Raw genomic sequence first — 19,469 nt, 5'->3', positions numbered from 1 at the left:
TTTGTGTATGCTGATCCTAAGCCTGGGCCTGGGCCCTTTTCTAGAGCATTTTATTTTTTTTGCTCAGGGAGAACTCTCTATCTAGTTTTGTTCAAAGCTGACTCTAACTCTCACTACAGCTCCACTTCCAGCTTTCTGGTGGTAATTGGAGATAAGAGTCTCTCAGACTAGTTCTGAAGCTGTTTGCACTGGCTTGGAAGCAGGATCCTCAGGTCTCAGCTTCCTGAGTAGTTAGGATTACCGCTATCCAACAGGGCAGCATTTATATTTGCTAGGCATCTTGGTTAAATTTCAGCTCCATAGCTCTTGACTTATTTTCTCTCCTGTCTTCCACATACTGTGGTAAAGTCCCTGAAGACTGTGGTTTGATGCCAGACTGCGCAGAAAAGTCCATGAGACTTTTATCACTAATGAACTACCAGAAAGGTGGAAGTGGGCCTTTCACTCAAGTGGTGGAGCACTAGCCTTGACTATAAAACTAAACAGCACCCAGGCCCTGAATGCAAGCCCACTAGTATCAGCACAAACAACAATGATACTAATTAAAAAAACCCAAACACCAAAAAATCATGAATGCTGGGATGAAATGTGACTATTTGATTCACAACTTGTTTACATTAACTCTACAGCCAGGAACATGTTATTAAAGGGGAAATATGTATTCATACATAACTGACCAGAATCAATGGACACATTTGTGGTCCCTATTCTGTGTCAAATACTTTATACATGTTAATTTATTTCGCCTTCATATCAACCACAAAGAGATTGCATTTTTTTTTTTTTGCCAGTCCTGGGCTTGGGCTCAGGGCCTGAACACTGTCCTTGGACTTTCTCAGGCTAGAGCTCTACCACTTGAACCTCAGCACCACTTCTGGCTTTTTCTATGTATGTGGTACCAAGGAATCAAACCTGGGTCTTCATGCATGGTAGGCAAGCACTCTTACCACTAGGCCAAACTCCCAGCCCGAGATTGCATTTTTAATAGAGGACCAAACTAGAACGCAGCATGTTTAAGGAATTTAGTCAATGTGTCCTTTTTCAGGAAAGGAACGTAGGCAGCCCCTGGGCTCAAAGAATCTGAAACACTGTGCAAAATGAACCACTTGAAGGAGCCACATAACAAACACTGGGAAAGAATCCTAGTTTGGCCAGCTCAGTTTTAGGACATAACCAGCCAGGAGACAAGGAGATGTCAGGAGCAGACTGTAAGGAACTCAAAGTTATTAACCAGCTGGGTGGCTCCAAGTCAGTCCTTAACTTTTGCTTACTCTCAGTTTCTCCCTCTATGAATTTCCCTTGTGGACAGACATACTTGTGACTATGCCATGGGTCATCCCATGTATAGCTGTTTCTGCCTTGCTGGCTTCTGACCACAACCCTGTGGGCTGTTTGTAGTCTTTGCCATGGGAAGATTGACTACTCTTAAGTGCCAGACAGAAACAAAATTTAGTGGGACAACAGGCTTCACAGAGTTTCCTGGTGTTCCCAGCAGTGCAAAGCCCCCTAAAGAACTACTTGAACCAAATATGTTCCTGAGAGTCTACCTCTATGGGACTCTAAATTATAGACAATGACCCACCTGTCTCAGAGAGGATGTTGAATGATCAGAGGTTCATATCAAGATGTATATTAAAATGCTAGCCAATCACCATGTTAAGGAGTAATTTAAAGGTACTATAATAATTGCTAAGGAAAAGTCTCCATGCCAATAAATAATTTTGAATGCATCCTCCTTTTTGGGGGGGGATGTGTATATGTGTGTGTCTATGTGTGTACTGGTCTTGGGGCTTGAACACTGAGTATGGGTGTTGTTCCCGAGCTTTTGGGCTCAAGGTTTGTGTTGTATTATTTGAGACACAGCTCCACTTCAAGGGGTTTTGTTTTGGTTCATTTATGCTTTTGAAGTTATTTGGAGATAGTCTCACTGACTTTATTGCCTGGACTGGCTTTAAACTTTGATCCTCAGTTCTCAGCCTTCTGAGTAGCTAGGATTACAGGTGTGAGCCACCAGCACACAGCTTAACATCTCCCTCTTTACAAGTTTGTCCTCCCCACTTGAACCTCTAGCAGACTCCTGGGTTTACCAGGAACCCTATGTAAGGCGATATACTGGTAGCAGAAAGAATGAGAGCCTTGGCATGCACAGCCTCTCCATAGAGAAAGGATCTGATGTTACACTGGGCTGCTGAACTGAGGATTAGTGTTCTGGGAATCACAATGACTTAAGGAACTGGGTGCTGAGTTTGATCCTTGCTGGTCCTGGATCTCCTGATATCTGAAGCTTAAAGAAACAGATGCAAGAATAATGTATCCTAATACAGCTGTCATGTTTCAGCGACTTTCATGTATGAATAAGAAGGAGCCTGTGTGATTTGTCGTGAGATGTTAAGGGTTTTCACTTGAAATCTCATTGGCTGCTCAGACGAGGCTAGGGGCAGGTGTGATGTGATCATGTGTCCCCACACACCCATCATCAAGACTCTGAAGTTTACACTTTGAAATATAGCCTTTAAAAAACAGACTCAAAGAGACAAAGGATTCATGTTGCCTTTCATGTGTGGAAATCAGATCTAAGCCATCAATATATATGTAAATATACAGAGGCTTGTATGCCTGATATAGTCTGATATATTCAAGGGGAAGATTCCAAGGTATAACTCTTTCAAACTTAAATTGTAATTTAACAAAGTAAATACCAGGATGTTGAATCTGTGGTGTCAGAGGGGAGGGGAGGTAGACGAATGGAGAGGACAAGTGGAGAGAGGAAGAGTTGGCAAATGCAGTTATAATATTCAACTTGTACATATGAAAATGGAACTAGGAAAATCAAGTGGATGGGTGGGATTGGGGGAAATGAAGAAGAATTATGAAAGGGGTAACATTGATCAAAATTCACTGTACTCATAAACTAACATGTTGAATTGAAACCCCTTTGGACAATTACTTAAAGATAATATAAGCCGGGTGTGGTGGCTCACGCCTGTAAACTTAGCTACTCAGAAGGCTGAGATCTGAGGATCAAGGTTCAAAGCCAGCTTGGGCACAAAAGAACCTGAGAATCTTATCTCCAGTTAACATCTAGAAAATGGAAGTGGGGCTTGGCTCAAGGGTAGGGTGATAGCCTTGAGCTGAAGAGCTCAGGGACAATGCCCAGGCCAAATTTAAGCCCTAAGACTCACACAAAAAACATAATTACTTACATACAAAATTTCAAAAAGAAAATAGACCCAAACCTCACACTTTACAATAGCTTTTATATTAAATTAATACCTAGCAACAATTACAATAAACTGAAATTCAAGTAGATAAAAAGGAAAAAGGCAGTGCTTCTCACCATCTTCCAATGACGTCTTACAGTGGGTCCCAAAGTTGGGATGCTCAAGGTGACACATAGGGCATTGGTAAATCCAGTTCAAGGAAGATCATTTCATGGGGCTTAGTTTAATATCAGTGTACCCAGCCCTGCAGCTGACCCTGTAGCTGTTCCTGCCAAAGTACAGCACGAAGAAACAGTATTGAACTTCATAAAGTTCACTATGCTTTGAAGGTCCATTGCTCAATCACTGAGCCAAACACTCCGAGTCTGACACTGTCACTAATGGTGATGCTATGCTACATTATTCACTTGGACACAGTAGTTGGGAGAGAGTGGCACAGAATGGTCCTGGTGAGGGGAAACAGTCATGAGTTTTTCCAGATGAGGGTAAAGACTAGAAGGTATTTGGCCATAAATAAATACACAGAACAACAACAAAAAAACAGGTACAGAAAATTGGGCTAAAATGACAACCCCAACGACAAAGAGGAACTGATGTGTGAATTAAATTGATGGGTGAGTTTGCGCATGGTTGAGCAGCTAACCAGATGGGAAACAGAGTTAGGTGAGAAAAAATTCAGAGGAAAATATAACATATTTGACTAATGGTTATTAGCTCTGAATTAATTACCCAACATTGTCTAAGAGTTAACTACCTAGAAAACCATCACTGTCATGTCTTTATGCTAGAGTATTTCTGGAATGTGTAAGAATTCCTTATTAGTACAATCAAGACCTATTTTCTCTTCAATGATTGTCCCATGTCATTTAATGATGACATAGTCATAATACATTATATAAGTGTTTTCATAATATGTTATATAACTATACATATATCATGTACTACATATAATTATATTACAATTACAAATAATCCTTATATTTTACATTTTATGTTTTCAATTTATATGTATCTATATAGCTATATAAAATTTATTTTTTTGCCAGTCCTGGGGCTTGAACTCAGGGCCTGGGTGTTGTCTCTGAGCCTCTTTTTGCTCAAGACTAGTATTCTACCACTTAAGCCACAGCATGACTTATGGCTTTTTCTGCACAGTTTATTGGAGATAAATTTCACAGACTTTTCTGCCTAGGCTGGCTTCCAACTATGATCCCAGATCTCAGCCTCCTGAGTAGTTAGGATTATGGTGGAAGTCATTGGTACCTGGCTGTATACTTATATTATCAATTTTTACATTATATATATTTATATTATATATGCATTATATGTTTTTTGCTAGCTTATTTAGGTCTGCAGGTTTGTCCTTCAGGTGGTTACAAGAAGCATTTAGTCAGCTTGATGAAGGTAAAAACTTTTCCACATTTTGTGACCTTGCCCTTAAGAAGAATTGCTGACTGGGGGAATTTTATTTTAACAATTATTTCAGTTCTGCTCTCTGTGGTTTGTCTAAGAAGACAATGTAAGTCATGCTAGATGTCCTTGGACTGGGGCAGAGAACTGTAAATGCAACAGTTTCATCAACCATTGCTTCTTATCTGGTGTTCCCTGAGTCTCAAAGTTTGTTTGAAAAATAAGTAGCAGGGGAGATTATTCGGGTGAACCCACAGCTACCTTTTAAAGTTCCTTGTATCCGTTTACCTTAGGAGAAAACTCAATTCATTCCACTAACCAATCTACTTATTCTAGCTGTAGGGAAGGGATACTAAAAACAAAACAAAATAAACCAAGACTTAATATAATCCCTAGAATAGCAAGAACCAGGCTGTATGAGGGGAGGAGGAGACAAATTACAGATTATCAATAGAATTTTGAATAATTTGTCTTATTTTATAAAATTAAAAAATATATATCTTAATCATCTTAACTTCCCCTCTGAATTAATGATGAAAGCAGGTTTTTATAACTTCCTGATTCTGTCCCATTATTTTTGAATTAAATGAACTATTTGATAGCCATTAAAGTTTTCAGTTATGGAAATATGTCAATATGCAAATGGGAACCATTAATCAGCTTTACCACAGTTATTAACTCATAGCTAACCTGCATTCCCAATCCAACATACCTCAATGTATTTTCCCTTACAAATCTTTGTTTTTTTTTTTGAAAACATGTAGGCTCATGCCTGTAATCCTGGATACTCAAGAGATCTGAGTCCAAAGCCAGACAGGAGAGGAAAGTTTGTGAAACTCTTATCTCCAAATGATGACCTAAAAAGCCAGTGGTGGAGTTGTGGTTCAAGTGGTAGAGTGCTAGCCTTGAGCACAAAAGCTCAGGTACAGCACACAGGCACTGAGTTTAGGTCCCAGGATTGACATGCGTGTGCACGTGTGCACACACACTAATATAGTATATATTAATATATATACTAATATAGTATATATATATATTATATAGTTCTCGCACCCCCAGGTGCCATAGGCTCACACTGTAATCTTAGCTACTTAGGAGGCTGAATCTGAGAATTGCAATTGCAGAGCAGACAAACCTGAGAGACTCTCACCTCCAATTAACCACCAAAAAGAGATGTAGAGGTGTGGTCCAAGGGAGAACAATAACCTTGAGCACAACAGCCCAAGGACAGGGGTCAAGCCCCAGGACCAATAAAAACAAAAGCCATATATATTTAACATTGTGTATCTTCCATAGGTTGTTCAATGTTTATTATTAAAAGAAAGAACTACTAAAATTACAGCAATGTTATTAAATAAACTAAAATTAACTATAAATGAACTATAATTTCCTTATAACAACCAATAAAAAGAAATATGTCCCACCCATGTTTCACGTTTGCTTGGTCAATAGACTTTAAATGAATATTTGACTCAGGCAAAAAGAGGAAAAGCCATAATATTTGAATCTCAGCTTTGAAGAGCTGCTACAAATCCCAAAGAACTCTCTCTCATTCGTTCTCCCTCTCTCTCTCTCTCTCTCTCTCTCTCTCTCTCTCTCTCTCTCTCTCTCTCTCTCTCTCTGTCTCTTTCATACACATACACACACACACACGCACACCGAAACCATTGATGCCTTCTTCATCAGTCTCTTGGTTTGCTACTGTCAAGGCTGAAATCAACAGCATCTGAGAAAAGAAAGACTTTAACAAATCATGTTACTATTTTGCTGAATGGATGCCAAAGGACACCTCAAGGTCATTCTGCCAGCCCCTGCATTGTTCACCACAGTAAGAACAATCCTATAGTCCAGACCGTGTGCCAGCTACTTCTGATTACACCTGTGGATCCAGATCCATTCATCTCTGTACCAAAAGGGTGAGAAGGAAAAATACCAAATCCACAGAATCCACATGCAGAGCAGATAATGACAGGGTAGGTTCAGAACTCCAGGAAACTTTAGTTTTCTTGAGTTGTGGACTACTTTCAGACCACTGGCCTAACTCTTCACTTAGGGTAACTCCACTTCGATCCTTGAGCTTAACTTTTGAATACCTGACCTATTTCCTTGCACTGATTACAGGGTATTTGACTTGAATTTATGAATCCAAGATTTGCCCAGTTTTTCTGGTCTCTGAAATAACTGAAACTACAATGTGTTAAGAAAACAGCTGTAAACAACTAACTTATTGAAATCTCGTTTCAACATACTTACCAACTGCCACTATGTGTCAGGCACTGCTGAAGTGTTAGGGGTATACGTGAACAAGGAAGACAAAATATCCTCCCTTTGTGATGCTTTCATGCTCGGAGAAACCTACATTAGAAAGGGGCCATTATTGTCTTCATGAGGAAACTGGGGAAGTAACAGCGCATGTGGGATTTGATTTCCAATCTGTCTGATTCTAAAACTGTCTTTGTTTTTAAACACACCAGGCTGCAACATTGCACAGTCCCTACTGAGATGAGAACTTAGCACAATGAGAACTGAACAGTGGGTGCTAGGGCATGAGCACGTTTTTACGCCTTTGCATTTTAAATACTCCCCAGGGGACAGGTGGAATCCTGCTTTCACCAGCTTGACAGCGCATTCAAATTCCTCTATTGAGAAAAGGTTGTATTACAGTGGGAACTTAATCATTACCAAGTGGAAATCTATTACTTCCAATTATAATACATGTACATGGTGTACTTTTCCTGAGTTTTAAAATATTGTACCGGTGTAAAGCAAAGGTACCGGTCTGTTCTCTTAGAAAACCATAACCAACTGGAATGGAGAAGACTGTGCTAAATAATGCTTTCTGGCATTTCCTTTTCTTTGTAGAGGGACTAGGATTTGAACTCAAGGTCTTGTACTTGCTTGGCAAATGTTCTACCACTGAGCCATAAAATAGCATCTCTTTTTTTTTAATCTCCCTATTTTAGTTAGCAAAGAGATGTACACCATTCTGCTTGGCTTCTTCCATTGCGATGGTGTCTCTTTGAACTTTCTTGCCTGGAACCACAATCCTTGCCTTCTTCCTTCTTTAGTCTTCTATGCTTGCAACTATACCTGGTTATGGGTTAAGAAAGGTCCGTCATGGCAGCTGCTTTTGTGCTTCAGTGGCTCTCCAATGCCAATGTGGCCTCTCATTAGCCTAGCTCCAGGAGAAGAAGAAAAGGGGGTGAATAAGACCTTCTAAACCATGGCTTGTACCAACCAAGCAGACTGCTTGTAACTCCACCAGTGCTAAAGCACCCAGGGAATAACTAGCTATAAAAGCCTCAGGTTGAGGATTTAGCTCAGTAGAAGAGCAATTGCTTAGCAAGGACAAGGCCCAAGTTTGGGCCTCAGATCTGAAAAAGTAGATGGGAAAAAAAGTTATTTAAGACTGGTGCTATGGGTTACTGTGCTATAATCCTAGCTACTCAGGAGCCTGAGTTCTGACCGAAGATTGTGGTTCAAAGTCAGCCCTAGCAGGAAAATCCAAGAGATTTTTATCTCAGGAAAAACTGGAAGTGGTGCTGTAGCTCAAGTGGCAAAGTGCTAGCCTTGAGCAAAAAGAGATTAGGGATAATGCCCAGGCCCAGAGTTCAAGGCCCACTCAGGACCAACACAAACACACACACACACACACACACACACACACACACACACACACACACACAAAACAAAGCTGCTCACAGCGTGGTAAAGATGAGGTGAAGAAATCCCAGGGACCCAAGTCTGATAGAGTGGTGCTTTGGGAAGTTTGATACTATCAGAAGTCCACTGAACTGATTTGTAAGCTCCCTTTCCAGGGTCTACAGCAAGAAATTACCCAGGACTTCAAAGCAGATCTATGATTGCAGAAGACAAAATGAGGCCTATCTGGTTGGATACCAACTTGTGTGCTATTTGTGCCATGAGTGCAACCAAAACAGTATCCTGCATGCATACTGCATACATGGAGAACAACGCTTAAGAATCCATTTAGATGGGAAGCATTTCATTCCCCAAAAGCAATTTTATCCAAGACATGTGAAAGGGTATCAATGTACATGAATTAATGCACCTTCTATCTGGCAAATATCATGTAACCCTTTTACTAATTACAATAAAAAATGCAAAAAAATAGCAATTTTATTCTTCTTTCTCTTATTGGTGGGTCTGAATGTTACATTTTTCCCCCTAAGGTACCTAAGTATGTGATTGTGAGTGGAAAATTAGGGGACAGAAATCAGGTATTGGCAGGTTTTCCATGTTCATTTGTGTGTGAATTTTAATGTAACTGGGATATAAAGCAGTAATGTTCCAGTTAACAAGTTTCAGCAGTTCAAATTCATAATAATTATCAATATACCTGTTAAATGTTTCTCTGTACAATGCCAGCATTGTAAATTAAGTAAATTTGGGCAGGGAGTATGGTCTAGCAGTAGAGTGCTTGTATAGAATACACACAGCCCTGGGTTCAATTCCTTGGTGCCTCATACACAGAAAAAGCTGGAAGTGATGATGTGGTTCAAGTGGCTGAGCACTAGCCTTGAGAAAGCTCAGTGCCCAGGCCCTGAGTTCAAGCCCCAGGATTAGCAAAAAAAAATAAATAGTAAATTTCTTATCAATGGCAAAAAAGAAGGGTATCACCAACTTTTTTGTCCAAGCTGGCCTTGAACTGTAATCTGTCCTCTCATTCTCAGCCTTTTATAAGCAGCTAAGATTATACCCATGAGCCAGGCAATCTTTTAAATACCTAGGCAATCTTTAAAAAAAATGCCCAAGCATTAATTGCTGTTGTCCCTAACTTTTACTTCTACAATATCTGTATTTACTTTGTAAAACATTCCTACAAGAATACAGATGTGTTGCTGGTGTTTTAGTAAAATACAACCTAGAATATGCTGTGGCTGTGCAGGTGGAGAATGAGAAACAGTGGCTGGCTAGCTCACAGAGATTTGCCTAGTGACTTAGAATATCTTCAGGAAACTCACCCTCTTGGGAATGAACACCAGGCCACGAACTGAGCATGTTTAGGCATGGATCTTCCATGTCACAGTCACTCGTTAGCTGCTTACTACAGGAACCCTCACCTTAAAGCTCATCTTTCATCTCACCCCTGACTCAGCTATTTAGAAAAGAACTCCATGCACATGAGAAGCAGACTTGGAAGATAAACAGTGACTTATTCAGAAGACAAGAAGGCTTTTACAAGGCTATAAGTAATACTATGGAATTTCATGGATTCCAAAGGCAAAGGACAGAAGGTTCAGGTGTACCATAAAAAAAAACAAAACAAAAAACTCTAGTGAGGAATCATTGTTCCAGAAATGGACCACATTTAAGGGTTATCCATTGTGTCCTATGTTCTGTGACTGAGCCCTTGGCTCCAACCTTCTTGCTTCTGGGCTATGAGGACATTTGATAAAGGCCTTTCATGGTTGCCCATAGGCTGCTCCTGCTGAGTCTGGGGCATTATCAGCGCACAATCACTTCAGCACACCAGAGCAAGCCTGCTTTTTTCTGTCACAGCCACACACCCACCTCACAGCTGTGAAAGAAGAAATACATTTACATACCGAATTGAATGGTCTTTTGGAAGCATGAGTGGCAGGATCTGACACACCTCTCCCACTTGCAGACAGGAAATTTGCTGCAAAGATGGACTCTGGGTTTCAAGAAAGCACTGTTAATGCTTTGCTGTAACCTCACAAACACAGGGAGAATCAAAGTTTTGACAAGACTTGAACACAAATGTGTTGTTTTGAAACTGGCACACCGAGACCACTGTGTGTCAACTGAAATAATGCTCATAGGATGGACTGATGCAAAAACTTTCTCCTGATCCACACTGTCTATTCTGGGCAAATCTCTCCCATTCCTTATGAGCCACACTAATCAAAGCATGGCAATGTCAGGAAAGCCGTCATGAGTGACAGTATTTCAGAATTTTTAAGCCTCTCATTATTCTAAATGAATGGGTAAAACATGCAAATTGCCTTTTCCAGAATGTAATGTAATATGCAATTCTATTCAGAACACTTCCAAGGAGCACTCCCCACCCCCGCTTTTATTATTATTTTTTTAAACAACAGCAAACATAAAACTCTAAGTCTCCCATGGGACTTCCAACACTGTCTCCACCTCACCCTTTACACCTGGGCATATTTTTTTCTGTATTGTGAACTCTTCTAGTCTACACGGTGGGGGAACCTCTGTGTGTAAGTCACAGCTGATACTTTCCATCAGTGCTGAGTTGATTTTGTCCATGGATTATGCCATTCTTAAGTCAATAGGAGAAAGAAATCATGCTGCCAAGCTTCCTGAATGTAGACAAAGACTCTGGCAAATTGCAAAGAAGGAACAGAAGAGCGAAGCATTTAAGAGACTTCTCATTACAATATTCTTTCAGTATTATTAGAAAATATTAGCCTGAGAGTGTAAGGGCAGAAAAAAAATACCTTCATCCTCTGAATTGTTTTAATGGTTCAGAAATAAAGTCCAAGCCAGTCTCTGATTGGTATTTATACAATAAAATGCACCCAGCCAGTCCTTGGACATTCCTTCCTTCTGTGTTTAGTTTGAATGGTAATACTAAAAAATTATGGCTCAAAATCCATGAATTTATTTTATAATTAAACACATAAGTGATGGTCCTAAATTCTACTGTTCACCTCAGTTTGAGTAATCCAACTCCAAAACTTGTCTACTAGTGGATGATGTGTACATTTGGATTGTGTGATTGTGGCCAGAAAACAAAATTCACTAAGCTCAAACAGCCTGTTCAGTTCACTTTGGAAACTTTAGCTATGAGGGATCAAAAATCATTTGAAAACAAAAGTTCAATAAAATTATGTAATTCGAAAGCCAAACCCACCATCCTGTACCTTCTTTAGGTATTTATGAAATTCATATTGTGTAAACAAAGCAATAAAAATAACTTAAATATAGGAACTGATGCACCATGTAGGGAAATTTGAATTTGTTACTTGATTTTTAAAGGGATGGAGCCATAGAGTACAGCTTGAAGCAGTTCTAAGTTTAATCCTAGCTATTTGGGAGGAGGATATTGGGGGTTAAGGTCTGAGGCCAACCTAGGCAGAAAACAGCGGGACTCTATCAAGCAACAGTGAGGTTCAGTGGTGTGAGCCTATGACCTCTAGGAACACAGGGGGATCACACTCTGGATTGGCCCAGATGTAAAATGAGACACTAACTCAAAATAACTAATGCAACAAAAGGGCTGGAGGCAAGGCTTAAGTGGTAAAACATTTGTCTAGCAAGTGTAGGGCCATAAAGTCAATTTCTAGTACTATTAAAATAAAAACAAAGGAAAGCACAGAAAAAAAGGAGCTTGAAAGACAGAATATACACTGTAGAGAAGGAAGAAAAGCAGAGAGTTGGGTCTGTTAGGCTGAGTCAAAACCTTGGAGAAACAAGGCTTCAGCAGGCTCCCTTGGCCCTTTCCCTTCTCTACTGCCATGTATTTTTTTTTTAAAGATAAGGAGGAAGTAGTGAGGTGAGTTATGGGAAGGAGAAATCTTCATATGAATAAAGATTTTCTGTTTGACCAAACTTTTGTCAGGTTCCTCAACCTTGACCTAGACCCACTGGCACATTTATTTATAAGATCTAGTTTGGTTGAAGAAGAACTGCCCTCTCCCCAGCTCTCAATATATGATTACCCTGTATATTTAATTGGGTTCTTTAATCTCTACCACCCAGCTACTGCCTGATCACACTGGTCTGCTTCCAACAACATGTCTGTGACATCAGCTTATCCAAAATCCTCCTGACTCCTGATCTTTTCTCCTCATAAGCATCCATTCACTGACACACACATACACACACACACACACACACACACACACACACACACACACACAGAGCCTCATTGGGTGACTCCCATTTGTTCATGATGTATTCAGAGACAAGGCCAATATCTCATTCCCAAGGTAAATCCCATTGCAGTTGTACCTATCTCTTGGGTTCTGAATAAAGTCTTCTTTATCTTGTTTTAACAAAAAACCATTAAATATTTTTTTTTACCTGTCTTGGGGCTTGTACTCTGAGCCTGACCATTGTCTTTGGGCTTTCTCAAGGTTAGCGCTCTACAACTTGAGCCACAGCACCACTTTTAGCTTTTTCTATGTGGTTCTGAGGAATTGAAACCGGGTCTTCATGCGTGCTAGGTAAGCACTCTACCACTAGGCCAAACTCCTGGCCCCTGAGTAATTTTTTAATCCTTAACAATATTGATGCTTACCACCCTGGATCCTGGTTAACTCCATTTCTTACCCTTCTTTACAGATTCATCATTCATGAGTGAGCTGAGTGCCTAGCTTAAATCAAGCACAAAGGAACACAAAATATTAAATGCAGAAGCCAATCAAATAAAAGAAGAATTAAAAACTAGTCACTTCCCTGAAAGAGGATTTTAAAGATATGTATCAAAGCCAGTGTTGGTAGGAGAAAGACTTTTGAGCTGACTCCAGGAGAAACAGCCTTCCTTCTACCATAACACACAGCACAGCTAAAGCCCTGAAGTGGGTGACACCAGGAAAGAGGCTGGGAGGAGGCTGGAGAGGAAGGCAGAAAATATAAGTCTATTATTTTAAAAAAATCACAGAAAATTTTCATGGAAGAATAACATATTTCTTGTTTTTTAAAAACTATTTTGAAGATCTAGCCATATACGTATTATCTATCTATCTACTCATCTAGCTATCTGTCTGTCTATACATACTCTAGATCTATTTGTATCCATCTATATATACACATATAGGTATATCTGGTCCATAAGCTAGATTTGGGCCATAGGATTCACCTTGCTAATCTATACTGCAAAGAGCATAGGTCAATATATGCGTCTGAACACATTTTTGGATGATTATTGCAAAGTGATGCTATGTATTTCTCTCTACACGACAGCAAGTGGCTAGTGATACAAGGTTGTTCCAATGGAGGTAATAGGAAGGTTAATTCATTTAAAAGAGAAATTTTCTCCTTTCTACAAAAAGGAGGAGGAAATGGCTGCAGAGTATAGTTCAATCACAGAACACTTGCTTAGCATAAATGATGCATTAGATTAATCCCCAGCACTGAAAGAAAAGGAGGAGGAAGAGAAGCAGCAGCAGCCATCGGTGGGTGATTCTTGGGACACTGAGGACATGTCTTTCTCCCAAGCTTTCACTTAGTGATTCAGTTTTCATACACAGTCTTTGAATCATTTATGAGTTTGGATATGATTTATTTTGATATCTATGTATCTATGTAGAGCCATATGGCCTGAAACTTACTTCCATATTCGAGAGGCCTCAAATTCTTGATCTTCCCTGCTTTAGCCTCCTGAGTGTTTGGATAATGGGTGCACACCACCACACTACATAAGATTGTCATGGCTGTCTAGGCCATTAAAATTCATTTTCTATCAATGTATTAACCAAATACTTGGTAGTAAAAATTTTGTTTGGTTTTTTCTTACTTAGTTGCTTGTAAGTAACACGTCCAGTAATATGCTGACTACATATTTCTCAACACTATAATTAGTTAAAGAAAAATGCTTGAAATGAAACTGGGTCATAGATTATGCCCATTTCATAAAGTATTTGATCTATGTTTCCAAACTAGGGAATTATAACAATTTTTGTTTCCAGTAAGAACTAGAAGATCTCTGTTCTTGATGCTCCAGTATGGTGTTCATTGTAATTTCAGTCACACAGAAGGTTTAGGTAGGAAGTCTGTGATTCTAGGTCAATCACAGGCAAATGTCTGAGATGGTATCCAAATAAATAAAAAAGGGGTCAAATACGATACGCAATTGACAAACAAATAGGTACAAAAGTGTTTTTCATGACAGTTGGCTATTCCTAAATCTAAAACACTGGGCTAAAAAAAGATTTCAGATTTGGAACATTTAAGTAGCTGATTGAGCATTCATAATTTGAAAACCTGAAATCCCAAATGCTCCAACCTCTGAAAAATTTTGAGCACTGATATGATGCTCAAAATATTTTGGATATTATAATACTTCAGATTCTGGATTTTTGGATTTAAAATGCTCAAAATAAAAAGGAAAGAACACCAAATCTGTATTTTAACTTGCATGTATCCAATAGTAATGACATAAAATAAAAGCCAAACCAATCCACATTGGTGGCTCACATCTGTAATGATAGCTACTTAAGGCTGAGACCTGGAGTCAAGGTTCAAAACTAGCCTAGGCAAAACAAAATTTGCAAGATTTTATCTCTATTTAAATAGCAAAAGGCTTGAGTAGAGGCAGGGTTCAAGTAGTAGAATACCAGCTGTGATCGTGAGCAAGAAAGCCTATGAAGAGCATGAAGTCCTGAGTATAATTCTGGGAACTGATGAGTGCACGCGCGCGCACACACACACACACACACACACACACACACAGATTTGTATTTCTGTTTACTGATCATACTTGTGCTCACATTACTCAATTTATCTGAAAGTTTTTATGCACAAAGAACATTCACTCTTTACTTATTAACTATTTACTTCTCCATTTCTGCGTGTGTGTGTGTGTGTGTGTGTGTGTGTGTGTGTGTGTGTGTGTGTCTGCCAGTCCTGGGGTTTGAACTCAGTGCCTGGGCACTGTCCCTAAGTGTGCCTGAGTATCCTTTTGCTCAAGGCTGGCACTCTAGTACTTGAATCACATCTCCATTTCTGGCTTTCTGGTGGTAATTGGAGATAAGGGTCTCTCAGACTGGCTTCAAAGCTCCTTGGACTAACTTTCAACCAGTATCCTCAGGTCTCAGCTTCCTGAGTAGCTAGGATAAGAGGTGTGAGCCACCAGCACCCAGTTTATCCATTTTTTATAGTACCTATAGATGTAATCTTAACTAACATTAAGGCTTGATTACATTTTAATTAAAGGCATAGTATAATCTAATTAGTCCTCAAAAACCCACTGTAGATATTTTTAGTAGAATAAGGAGCATTTCCCTACAGATTCTTGCAGAAATCTTTTTGGTTCCTTTTGGGTTAAATTCTATTTTTTCATATATTATTTTTGTAATTAATAGAAGGGTTACATTATATTCACCAGATAGAAGGTGCATTACTTCACATATATTGATAGCCTTTCTCATGTCTTGGTCCCCATTTCCCTCCCACCCTCACCCCTCATCTTATTTTCCTCCCTTCCCTATTTGACTTCAAATAACCAAATACGCATATATCCAATATATCAGATAACAATATGAGATAACCAAGGGACAGCAAAAGAGATGAGAGATAACATAGTACATTAAGAACAACAATAACTCATTATATGGCTTTTGTTTCTATATCTTTTGGATTAAATTCTTAAGTAATTTCTTAAATTACTGATCATCAATATCCTGGAGGTCCTTTCAATTAGCTTCATACTATATGGCTTTATGTATCAAGATTTTGCTCTATTGCAGATCTCTGCTAGGAGAGCCCAAGGTTGCCACTGATTATGACGAATGAGGGAAACCATTGAGCCTAAGTTCCTTTGAGTCTGGCTTACTCCACTTAATATGATTTTTTCTAAGTCTTTCCATTTCCTAACAAATGGGGCGATGTCATTCTTTCTGACAGCAGCATAGAATTCCATTGTGTACAAATACCACAACTTGTTGATCCACTCATCAACTGAGGGACATCTAGGTTGGTTCCATATCTTTGCTATGGTGAATAATGCTGCAATGAACATTGTTGTGCTAGTGGATTTAGTATGCCCTTGTTTCTGGATGGTTGGGTAAATGCCCAGTAGTGGAATTGCTGGGTCATAGGGGAGTTCTATGTTTAGCCTTTTGAGGCACTGCCACACTGCTTTCCATAGTGGTTGAACGAGTTTGCACTCCCACCAACAGTGTAGTAGTGATCCCTCCTGGCCACATCCCCTCCAGCATCTGTTGTTATTCATTTTCCTGATCCTGGCCATTCTAACTGGAGTGAGGTGGAGGATATTGAAACAAAAGCCATATAATGAATGATTGTTGTCCTTAATGTACTATGTTGTCTCTCATCTCCTTTGCTGTCCCTTGGTTATCTCATATTGGTATAGTATCTCACTTTGTTATCGGGTATATTGAATTTATTTGTATTCGGATATTTGAAATTTGATAGGGAAGGGGGGAAAACCAAGACGGGTGGGGGGTGTGGGGGGGGGAGGGAAATGGGTACCAAGACATGTGAAAGGGTATCAATGTATGTGAATTAATGCACCTTCTATCTGGCAAATATCATGTAACCCTTTTACTAATTACAATAAAAAACAAAAAACAAAAACAAAAAAAAGAAAAAGAAAAAAAAATAAATTACTGATCATCAGGGAAAGCTCTTACATAGAGATCTGTTGGTATCTGCCATAAACACTCCAGAAAGTCTGGTTTAACATGTATTGAGCCCCAGCTATTTGTGTGTCATTAGCAATGTTTAAAGGAAGTTTACCCCCCAAATCTCTAAAAACTTGAGTTTTGACATGTTTGTTGTTTAACTGGCTACTTACTCTGTACCATTATTGAAATCAGCATTAGTTTTATTGTCAATTTGACTTCTTCCAGAAATGCCTAGGAGATTAGTAAGTATAATTCTAAATGTGTTTGTTAGAGCCCATGATACCCTGGGGCTCTGACCTAATGAAGCATCCTTGTTGGATTCACAATATGATGGTTTTTGGAGAAGCTGTGAAAAATAGGAGGTAGAGTTTCCTTGGAAGAAGTAGGAAAGGCAGGATGGGGGTTGGTGGGGTGTTTTGGGGGACTATATCTTGCTTTGTGCTTTCTTTTTCCCTTTTTCTCTCTTGGTTGCCATGCAGTGAAATGTCCTGCTCTCCTTTCCACCACAATAGAAGAACCCTCTGAATCCACAGAGCAAGGAAATTGCTTTTCTCAGGCATTTGGACAGTAATAAAACTGCTTGACAAATACAACTCTGGACTTCTCCCCTGCCCCCCTCCAAGTGAGGGGTGCTACTAGAATCTAGGATGTAGATGAAAAGAATGTTGCTCAGTGTCTATAATGCACAACACAGATTCCAAACCAAAATTTATCAGATCATAAAGGTACTGATATTGAAGTTCAGAACTTTCCCTGGGCCTCTCTGAAATCCAAAGCAAATGAACCAATGAATAAGTGGAGAAAGAGGGGTCGGGGGAGGCAGAGAGACAGACACAAGAGAAGGAGGCAACATAAACTGAAAACTCAAATAGACCAGTTTCAGTCTTGTATAGCTAAGGAATCTTCAGTTAGATTTACATTTTGCATGACACTGTGATATGTCAAGTGCCAGTTATCTTATTGAAGCTAAAGGGAAGCCCAGGGTATCATTAACACCTTCCAAGGACCACACTGGAACCTGATTTTGCAGTCTTATTTATCAGCTGGGCATTTTGGCATGGCCTTACATGTGAGATTTCCAGTGAGATAGAAAGTCATTCCAGAAGGCTCGGGAATCCTGTATTAAGCACCAGGATGTAGAGAGGAAATAATGGATTCCTCTCCCAAAAGGGTGGAAGTAGGATGTGCCCAGGAACTGGGGTGAGATATCCCTGGATTAAGCTAGCTTGGAAACAGTAAGTGACATCACTGAAGATCCACCTGACACGGGAGCTTGGCAGTAGCTGCTTTCAAATATTGAAGATCTGAATGCTGAAGTGAACATAATCAAGTGGCTTATGGGCCACAGTAAACTAGATGGAACAAACTGGTCTTACCAGAGGCAGAGATGGTGGAGGAGGGGGAGGAGCCACGAGTGGTGGAGGAGGGGGAGGCAGAGGAGGTGGGGGAGGTGGTGGTGGTGGCGGTGGCACAGGCATATGTCACAGCGTTGATGTCTCTTGCTCAAGAATGGTCCCAAGAAAGAACTGCTGCTCTGAAAAAGAGGAGATAGTTTTATTTAATTAATAATTATGATTTATAATTTAATAGATTTATTTATTAATTTATTACTTGTGCCAGTATGGGACTTGAAGTCAGGGCCTGCATATTGGTTCAGCTTTTTTGTTCAAGGCTCGTGCTTTACCACTTGAACCACAGTTCCACTTCTAGCTTTTTGGTGATTAATTGAGATAAGAATCTCACTGACTTCCTGTTTGGGCTGGCTTCAAATGGCGATCTTCAGATCTCATCCTCCTGAGTAGCTAGGATTGTAAGAATGGGCTATCTGGCAAAGGGATAGTTTTAAACTTAAATCTCTTATCTTATGAGAAACACACACACTGTAGGCAGTTTTAGGGACTGACAAAAGTAGCTAGATTTTAGAAATCACTTGGTGGTAAAACAAATAGAGCTTAGCTTTCTGTCAGAATAGAAATAGAACATATAAACATATGTATGTACCTGTTTCTCCCTAATAACGTAATCTTAGATTATTAACATTAAAATCATTTCAGTGCATTCTGAATGGGACCCTCTTCCTAAGCAGACAATGAAATTTAATCTTTCGGAATTTCACAGGCTTCACATTAGCATGATGCCAGCCTCAAGCAGACTTACACAAGGCATTAACTATTTTCTTGCTTCCTTTTCTCCTGTCAGTTCTTTCTTTGCTGTCTCATGTCTTAGTTTCTGCACAGACATCTGGATGTGTGCATGCTACTTCTCTGTATAGACTTCTTATCTCGTTTTTGCTACACATGATTTTTCTGTAGGCCCTCTTTTCTCTCTCTCTCCCTCTCCTCCCTCTCTCTCTGTACTGATGCGTGCCATAGACCTCTTTTCAAGACATACTACAAGGACAGGAAGCCTGTACTAATGAAAGCACACAATTTGCACGTTAGGAAAAGCAATATGATAACCTAAAGACACTCCAAGTACAAACTGAAGCATCAAGCTTAGGCCCAGTCATTTT

General features: G+C 39.6%; 1 protein-coding gene across 2 annotated transcripts in view; it reads right to left on the bottom strand.

Annotated features, from left to right (window-relative positions):
• The window catches only part of Wipf3 (WAS/WASL interacting protein family member 3), a 51,986-nt gene extending 33,498 nt beyond the window's left edge, over positions 1 to 18,488 (bottom strand). For both annotated transcript variants that reach the window (XM_090332817.1, XM_090332819.1), the window contains exon 1: positions 18,334 to 18,488. In XM_090332817.1, coding sequence (XP_090188943.1) covers positions 18,334 to 18,435 — 102 coding nt within the window. In that variant the 5' untranslated portion in view covers positions 18,436 to 18,488. The remainder of the gene's footprint in view (positions 1 to 18,333) is intronic.
• Positions 18,489 to 19,469: the final 981 nt, after the last annotated feature.

The sequence above is a fragment of the Megascapheus bottae genome, chromosome 5 (genome assembly GCF_031878675.1).
Source record: "Megascapheus bottae isolate mThoBot1 chromosome 5, mThoBot2.hap1, whole genome shotgun sequence".
NCBI lineage: Eukaryota > Metazoa > Chordata > Mammalia > Rodentia > Geomyidae > Megascapheus > Megascapheus bottae.
Note: the sequence above shows the minus strand (reverse complement) of the source record. Positions and strands in the feature narration are given on the sequence as shown.